An 8,330-nucleotide genomic window follows, 5' to 3' on the forward strand; every position below is an offset into this window, starting at 1 on the left:
TTGGCAAAGGATCATAAACAGGGAAACATCTTTCATTCCCCTCTTACCAAAGCCTTTTATTCCTCACCCCCAGCCAAGAGAAGAGGTTGATAACATTCAGCCCCCTCGGTGTCTCCTAACAGCACCAAGTACAGGTGGCTGAAGACAGGAATTGCTCCCATTTGGTGGCGCCCCATTCAGCATGCTCACAGTTGAGGCAAGGTCTTTCAGGTGTGTGAAAGGACACAGAGCCCATGTCCTGAGATGGACGGTGGGAGGAGCTGGGATATGGACACACATCCTTAACCGCTGTGAGTTGGCATCAGCATCGGCAGCACCTCCTCACCCCTCTCATTGCCTCTGCTGAACATGGGAATTCCAGGGTGGAGAAATGATTGAAGTTAGTCTCACAGTCTTTTTTTTTTTTAATTATTTTATCTGTTTGAAAGGCAGTGTTACAGAGGGATAGAGGGAGGGAGAGACAGAGAAAGAGAGATAGAGATACAGAGGGAGGGGGCTTTCACCCACTGGTTCACTCCCCAAATGGTCGCAATGGGCCAGACTGAAATTAGAAGCCAAGAGCTTCTCACAGGTCTCCCATGTGGATGCAGGGACCCCATTAGTTAGCCATCATTTGTTGCTTTTCCCAGGCCATTAGCAAGGAGCTGGATCAGAGGTGGAACAGCCAGGGCTTGAACTGGTGCCCATAAGGTATGCTGGCATTACAGGTGGTGGGCTAACCTACTATGCCACAATGCCAGCCCCATTATATTCTTTTTTTAAAAAAATATGTATTTATTTATTTATTTATTTGAAAGGCAGAGAGAGAGAGAGAGAGAGATTGATTTTCCATCTGCCAATTCACTACTCAAATGCCCACAATGGCCAAGGCTGGGCCAGGCCAAAGCCAGGAGCCTGGAACTCCATCCGGATCTCCCACATGGATGGCAGGGTCCCAAGGACTTGGGCCATCTTCTGCTGCCTTCCCAAGAACATTAGCAGTGAGTGGATCAGAAGTGGAGCAGCAGCTGGGACTCAAACCGGCGCTCATACAGGACGCTGGCATCACAGGTGGCTGCTTAACCTACTGTGCATAACACCGGCCACGCAGGCCTTCTGTTATGGTGTGTGTGAATCCTGGGTTTATCAGGCCATAAGAAATGGGCAAGTCGCAGGACAAGCCACACTCCCAAGGACCTGGGGTCATGGATGGTTAATCGCTGCAGAGAAGTGAACACCCTGGGACGCAGAGGCGATTTGGAGAAGTCAGAAGGGGATGGCGAATGCACGGCCAAGGGAGTCCCTCCCTCGGGTCTCCCCACATCTCCCAGACACGGAAACACAGCACTCGATGCAAGGCGGCTCATTTATTGAGTGTGCAGAGGGAGAGCTTGTGCATGTAGGCTTCCCCTGGGTGTGGCAGACTCAGAAATCCCGACTCGACCTTTGATTGCTGGTGGATCGATGGCAACCAGGGATGTTCCTTCAGCTGCAGCACGCAGGCCTAGTGACGGGAATCAGACCCCAGCACTTGACACAGGAGGCGTGGGGGCGGGGGAGGGAAGAAGCTGGAGCCCAGGCCGGGACGCATGCACTTAGCCCTAAACAGCAGAGGGGAAAGAGGACACAGATGCCTGCTGAGCCGCACTCGGATTGAACCAAGGGTGAAGCAACATTCTAGTCCAAGGGGCTGACGGACTGGCTCTACGCCTGCACGCTAGCTTAGCCTATTTTCCACAAGACGGGGAGGAGGAGCGCCAAGGAAATGATTTTTTTGTTTTTCCTATTGCTTATTCCATTTCAACCTCAGCCCCAACTGAATCTATAAGAGAGAAAGGAATTCCGGGCTGGTTTCTGCCATCTTCAGCCTTAGAAGTTTGGAAGAGTTTCTGATGGGTTGAGGGATACTGACAGAAGCCTGGCTATTTTGGGTAACTACTTCCTTCATGCAAGTGGCTAGATGTCCGCGTATTTCATCTGAATGAAGCCCTATGATAAATCTGGGGTAGGAGACAGACGAGGAAGCTCGGAGCAGACAGGGCTGTGCTGGGATGTGACCCGAGGGTGTGCCCAGCCTCAGGGAAGACATTTGTGTCCTACACTGGAGAGTGGGATGACAGCCTGGCTTTGGGAACACGGATCCCCAACCCAGAGACACGTGGGCGTTTCGTACTCACACCCTCCTACGTTTTGCATTTTGGGCCTGCAGCCTTGGTTCCGTGTGGCCCAGTACTGGTTCCTGAGCCCTCCTGACCAGCCTGCTGCCCTACAGGACGCTTGTAAGGCAGATCTCCTGTCTTCTCTTCCACTGCTTCCAGGGCTGGGGAACCTTTGCTCCGTCCAGGGCCAGCTGGATGCTTATAGCGTCATTCACCAACCACACAAAATTGTCTGCTTAAAAATCAGCCTGCTGTAGATTGATTGAGTTTCGAGTTGCGCCTGTGATTGCCCCGGCGGGACCAGACCAGACGAGCTCCTGGGCCTTAGATGGCCCTCGGGCCAGAAGGTCCCCACCCTTGGCATTTTGCTCAAAAGCTCATGGAAGGATGGGGTCCTGAGTCCAAATCCCCTAGCTCCAAATGTCAAACTACACACTTCTCCCTCCCGCCACTGCCAGCTTCCTTTCAAATTATTTTTTTTTTAACTTTTTTTTCCCCACAGGTAGAGTGGACAGTGAGAGAGAGAGAGACAGAGAGAAAGGTCTTCCTTTGCCGTTGGTTCACCCTCCAATGGCCGCCGCGGCCAGTGCGCTGCAGCCAGCGCACCGCGTTGATCCGAAGGCAGGAGTCAGGTGCTTATCCTGGTCTCCCATGGGGTGCAGGACCCAAGTACTTGGGCCATCCTCCACTGCACTCCCTGGCCACAGCAGAGAGCTGGCCTGGAAGAGGGGCAACCGGGACAGAATCCGGCGCCCCGACCGGGACTAGAACCCTGTGTGCTGGCACCGCTAGGTGGAGGATTAGCCTATTGAGCTGCGGTCCCGGCCTTCAAATTATTTTTACAGTAATCTGAGCCCAAACCCCTACTGCTCTGCAAGGCGCTGGCCCACCCCCTTCCGCTGGGCTCCGAGATCACCAACCTGAAGGCTTAGGCGGCTCCGCCGTCTCTGGCGTAGAGGCAGCGATCTGCGGAGGTGGAACAGAACGTGTTCAGGCACCAACCCAGTGGGTTCCCCAGGAAGGACCCAGGTGATTCCATAGCAGGAGAACAAGGGGGCGGAATGTGGGTGTTGCCTTCCCTTGGGTGGCTCCTTTGGTCCCACGGGAATGCAGAACGCTACAGCCAGACAGCTGAACTTACCGACTTTGGTTAGGTCCAGTATGTTTTCCTCAACAATTCCACGTTCTTGACACAACTGCACAAACTTTTCCCTGATATCCGATCTCACATCCAGTCCTCGGCCTGCGGGATGAGTGACAGTAGTGCTGTGTCTTGTGTGTGAGTCCCGGAGGTGAATGGGGAGATGGGGCTTCAGACGCAAGGGGAAATGAACGGCACCAACTGGGGCTCAGGCAGAGGTCTCGGGGGTGGGACATAAACGTTATCCTGAATTTGACAACGTTGGGATACATTTTTGGCTCAATGCCAGGTTCCATGGTCTTCCCAACACCAAGCCTACAGGCTTACCAAAGGCGAGCACTTGTCTTTCCAGGGGTTGGGGGGAACATCCATGATGAGACCACTCTAAATTCAGGGTTTCTTCCTTCCCCAATCCCCACCCCAAGAAGAGTGGCAGCATGAAAAAACTCTACCGTAGAGCTCCATCAGCTGGAAACTTTCCCCATTGTTGTGATTTATGAGATGGAAAATAATATAGTCATCAGGGACCATGTCAAGGATGCTAAAGACATTGTGTCCATCATCTGTGGAGGGAAGAACACAGCTCAGAACTTCTTTGGTCCATGGGAAGCTATTGAAATCCTTTACCTGTTCTTTCCCAAAAACAAGTTCAAGTGCGTGTTCCGGAAAGGACAGAGAGGGAGGATGGCTAATGCCTCCTCTGTGCATCTCCTAGGCTACACGAGGTGACTTCTATGAAAAAGGATCTGCTAGGTAGACCTCCAATGGTAGAAAAATTTACCCACAGCAGCTCACCCTTGTCTTTCATGAGACCCTCAGCAGCTTTCTCAGGGATGTGTCTCTGACCTCCCTCTAAGTCCTGCTGGCATCACATACCCAGTGCGGCATCCTGAGAACTTAGCCATGGCAGTGACCACCACAAAGACACAGGGAGTGGGAAGCTGTCCTGCCAGTTGGCTGTTTTTCCTGAGAATTCCCTTGCATGGCAGGTGGTAGATAAGACCAAATCACCTTCTTTAACATCTGATGGTTTTATGTGCTGGGCATTGCCTTGTATAGGCAAGTTTCTTCCATACTGAACACACCAGGAATGCTGGCTCATAGATGCCCTGCATTATATGACCTAAATAAGCATTTATCTGAACTTGATAAAGATCTTGAAGATATAGAGCTATAGTAAATTCCTTGTAAATGAAAGTAGGATTTAGGAAGGAATTTGGGGGGGTATACTTACACTCAACAGTATATACATGGTTGTCTTCTGTTGGGTCACATGTTAAAAAAAGTTCAGTACATTTTCCATTTACACTGGAAAACAGAACAAATGGATGCCCAAGAGATATTAATGAGGCTGGTTCCCTCACCTTCTATTCTCGCTCGACTTTCTTATTCTATTTCTGAACATTTTTGGCACAATTATCAAAGAGCTCAGATTGATATTACTTCACTTGGTCTGACATTTGAAGAACTTACACAACTAGTTGATCATTCTAATAGTCCCCACTTATCACTTTACTATTCCTGTAACGTATCCTCTTGCCTGGATTGCTGACTGAGTGTTCGCCACATGCCAATTTCTCAAATGAGTGCTTTACAAATATTCCCAGACTTGGTCCTCATAAAAACCCAGAGAGAGAATGTCACCGTCTCCTTTTACCCACGGGAAAATGGAAATGGATGGCCTGAATATTCTTGTTCACATGGCTAGCAGGAGATGATTCAAGCTGAGGCCATTGATTCCATGTGTTGATGCTACCAGCATGTTATTGATGACTTTGACATCCCTCTGCCCTCTGCTTGTCCCACTCTCAATAAATTTATTCCTGTCACCAACTCCTGCCTCTGAATCTTTTCAAAAGCCTGGAGCCCATTGAGTCCTGGATCAATGCCCAATGAGGGACTCTGATTTTGAACCCAGACTCAGTATATGTGTGGTTACATGTGCACATACGTGTACCTATGTTCACATGTATATACATACACATGCTTGTGTGTGAGTAATACCCAGGCTTCCATTTTTCCCTTCCCAACTCAAGAAGGCCACACTTACGGTGTATGGAACTTAAAGGATAGAGAAGAGTTCTTCCAGACATGAATGTATTCCACAAAAACCCTCATGCTACCGTTTTCTTCTATCTTTTCCCTGTGGTCAGAGGCCAACAGAACAGAATACCACTCTCCTGAAATCTGCAAAGAGGTGAAATGATTGGGTAAGAGAACAGGAGAGGAGATGCCACATGGACACTTCTGTCCTTGAACCCTGAGCCAGGGCTCATAGTGGTGATGGAAGGGTGGGATTAGAACTGCATCCTGTGAGAAGGGAGGTCCCCAGGCACTGTCATCATTTAGTATGGCACAATTGCTCCTAGTCCAATGTCTGAAACCATGCCTTTAGTTTAACAGGTTAAGGACTCCTTGCCTTCCAGTAGAACCCACCTGACTTTGGAATTCTCCAAACCAGGAGTGGGTGTTTGGCGCAACAGTTAAGATGCTGGCTGGGACACCCACATCCGGCTCCCAATCCTAGCTTTCTGCTAATGTGCATCCTGGGAGACCACAGGAAATGGATCCTGAAGGCAGGTCCCTGTCACCCATGTGGAAAACCTGAACTGGGTTCTGGGCTCCAGGCATTAGGCATTGTGGGTGTTTGGGAAGTGAACCAGCAGGTGGGAGTCCTCTGTCTTTCTCTCTCTCTCTCTCGCTCTCTCTCTCTTTTTTTTTTTTTTTTGGACGGGCAGAGCTGGACAGTGAGAGAGAGAGAGACAGAGAGAAAGGTCTTCCTTCCGTTGGTTCACCCCCCAGATGGCTGCTGTGGCCGGCGCCCTGCGCCGATCCTAAGTCAGGAGCCAGGTGCTTCCTCCTGGTCTCCTATACGGGTGCAGGGCCCAGGCACCTGGGCCATCCTCCACTGCACTCCCAGGCCACAGCAGAGAGCTGGACTGAAAGAGGAGCAACCGGGACAGAATCCGGCGCCTCAACTGGGACTAGAACCCGGGGTACCGGCACCGCAGGTGGAGGATTAGCCAAGTGAGCCACGGCGCCGGCCTGTCTTTCTGTCTCTTAAATAAATAAGGAAAAAAAAAAAAAGAAGAAAATGAAGAAGAAAAAGAAGAATGCTTTGAAGCAGCCCCCACAGGCAAGAGTCGCCATCCTCGCCCACTCTACCTGGGACACTTCCGAGTGGCTGTGCGCATCTCCTTGCTTTGGGGCACAGATCAGAATCAGCCCCAGACACAGCCACAACAGCTTCATGTTGGCGGGGGTGTGTGGCGCGGGATCTTCCTCGGCTGTCAGGAAGGAGTCTGCCCGGCAGTGGCCTCTCTCCCCAGCTCCCCTGAGTTTATACCCTGTGGCCAGGTTATTTGTCTATGGGGCTCCAGCTTCCCTCCTCCCCTCCAGGAAATGGCCTTTCAGTCTCTGGTGGGAGGCCAAGGATTGTTCCTGCCCTTTTGAAACTTGGCAATCCCCTCCCTTTAATATGTATTTAGTGACCTTCAATTCTGAAACACAGTCTCAGGAAAAAGAGTGGATGGCTGGCAGTGCTGTCATGGGGAACCAGATTTTTAACTGTGGGTCTGGCTTGGAATCAGAAAGCTCAGGGTGTGGGCAAGGCGCGCTGTGCAACTGGGAATTGGAGGGTGTGGGGAATCTCTGTTCCCCCAGCTCATCTGGGGAGTGGAATTGGGTGATTTACGGAATTTGCACAGTCTCCAAGCCCAGCAAACTGTCAGAACCAAAGTACCCACCACAGAGCACTGAGCGATATAACGTCTTCAAATCCAGGTGCCTGCTGTTCAGCGCGTTCTCATTTCTTTTCCTTACTCACGGAACTCAATCAGCGCAGCCTTCCCTGACCCCATAATGAATGGGAAATTGTGTTAATCACTCTGTGTGATTCTGCAACATGGGCCCATACGAGCACAGAACTGCAAGATATTAACCCTGGCATAGCAAGTAAAGCCACTGCCTGCATATCGGCATCCTATATGGGCGACACTTCAGGTCCCGGTTGCTCGATCCAGCTCCTTGCTAATGGCCTGGGGAAAGCAGCGGAAGATGGTCCAAGTGATTGGGCCCTGCACCCACATGGGAGACCTGGAAGAAACTCCTGGCTCCTGAGCCTGACCCAGGCTCAGCTGTGGCAGCCATCTGGGGAGTGAACCAGTAGATGGAAGCTCTCTTTGTCCCCCCCCCCCCCCGCCCCAACTCTGACTTTCAAATAAATAAATAATTTTTTTTTCTACTTTGGGGCTGATGCTGTGGTATGGTAGGTTAAGCCACTGCCTGCACTGCCAGCATCCCATATGGGCACCAGTTTGAGTCCTGGCTGCTCCACTTCCAGTCCAGCTCCCTGTTAATGCACCTGGGAAAGCAGTGGAGGATGACCCAAGTGCTTGGGCCCCTGCATCCACATGGGAGACCTAGAAGAAGCTCCTGGATCCTGGCTTCAGACTGGCCCAGCTCCAGTTTTGTTGTGGCCATCTGAGGTGTGAAACAGCAGATAGAAGATCTCTCTGTCTCTCTGCCTCTCCCTCTATCTGTGGAACTCTGTCTTTCAAATAAATAAAAAAAAAGAAAAGATTATATCCTTTCCTTCAAAGAACCTTCCATAGTAAAGAGGGTTATATGGGGAGGGGCATCGTGTAGAAAGTGCTTAAGAGCATAGACTTGGGAGTCATGAAGGCCTGCTCCAATCCTATCTCTGCAATTTTTGAAGCCATGAGAACATATTTTAACCCCCAGGGAGACTTCATTTCCATTTCTGCTTGCAGGGAATAATTACTCCTGCCTAGTAGGATGTAGTAGGGATTCAATGGAATGGTGAGCATAAAACTCTCAGCATGGTATCTAGCATGCATGGAACTGCTGGGGCCACAGACGCTTCCTGGAGAAGGCAGGACTTGGGGTGTGTCTGGAGATGAAGGAGGATCCAGCGGTGTGGCGAGTATGTGCGAAGGACACTCCAGGGGAGAAGAAAATGGAGAGACAGGATCTTGTGCTGCCAGCTGGAATGTTCAAAGTTGAGGTCACTCTCGCCTCATGGCATCTCC

The 8,330-nt window shown here is 50.7% G+C and overlaps 1 protein-coding gene across 1 annotated transcript; it reads right to left on the reverse strand.

The window, feature by feature from the left end:
* Positions 1–1,327: 1,327 nt before the first annotated feature.
* LOC138842959 (major urinary protein 4-like) lies at positions 1,328–6,621 on the reverse strand. Its single transcript, XM_070063395.1, has 7 exons — positions 6,445–6,621; positions 5,330–5,466; positions 4,514–4,587; positions 3,732–3,842; positions 3,280–3,381; positions 3,059–3,104; positions 1,328–1,580 (listed from the first exon to the last, which is right to left on the reverse strand). Exons 1-6 carry the CDS (start codon positions 6,529–6,531, stop codon positions 3,067–3,069), a joined length of 549 nt encoding a protein of 182 aa, XP_069919496.1. The 5' UTR covers positions 6,532–6,621; the 3' UTR covers positions 1,328–1,580; positions 3,059–3,066.
* Positions 6,622–8,330: the final 1,709 nt, after the last annotated feature.

This window comes from Oryctolagus cuniculus, chromosome 1 (assembly GCF_964237555.1).
Source record: "Oryctolagus cuniculus chromosome 1, mOryCun1.1, whole genome shotgun sequence".
Lineage (NCBI taxonomy): Eukaryota > Metazoa > Chordata > Mammalia > Lagomorpha > Leporidae > Oryctolagus > Oryctolagus cuniculus.

What these genes read in the sequence shown, in the direction of transcription:
- LOC138842959 (XM_070063395.1), bottom strand. Translation starts at nt 6,531, where the DNA reads ATGAAGCTGTTGTGGCTGTGTCTGGGGCTGATTCTGATCTGTGCCCCA. An exon ending in GCCACTCGGAAGTGTCCCAG is followed by an intron (nt 5,467 to 6,444) that starts GTAGAGTGGGCG and finishes ACCTCTTTGCAG; the next exon opens with ATTTCAGGAGAGTGGTATTC. An exon ending in CCATGTATATACTGTTGAGT is followed by an intron (nt 3,843 to 4,513) that starts GTAAGTATACCC and finishes TTCCCTCCACAG; the next exon opens with ATGATGGACACAATGTCTTT.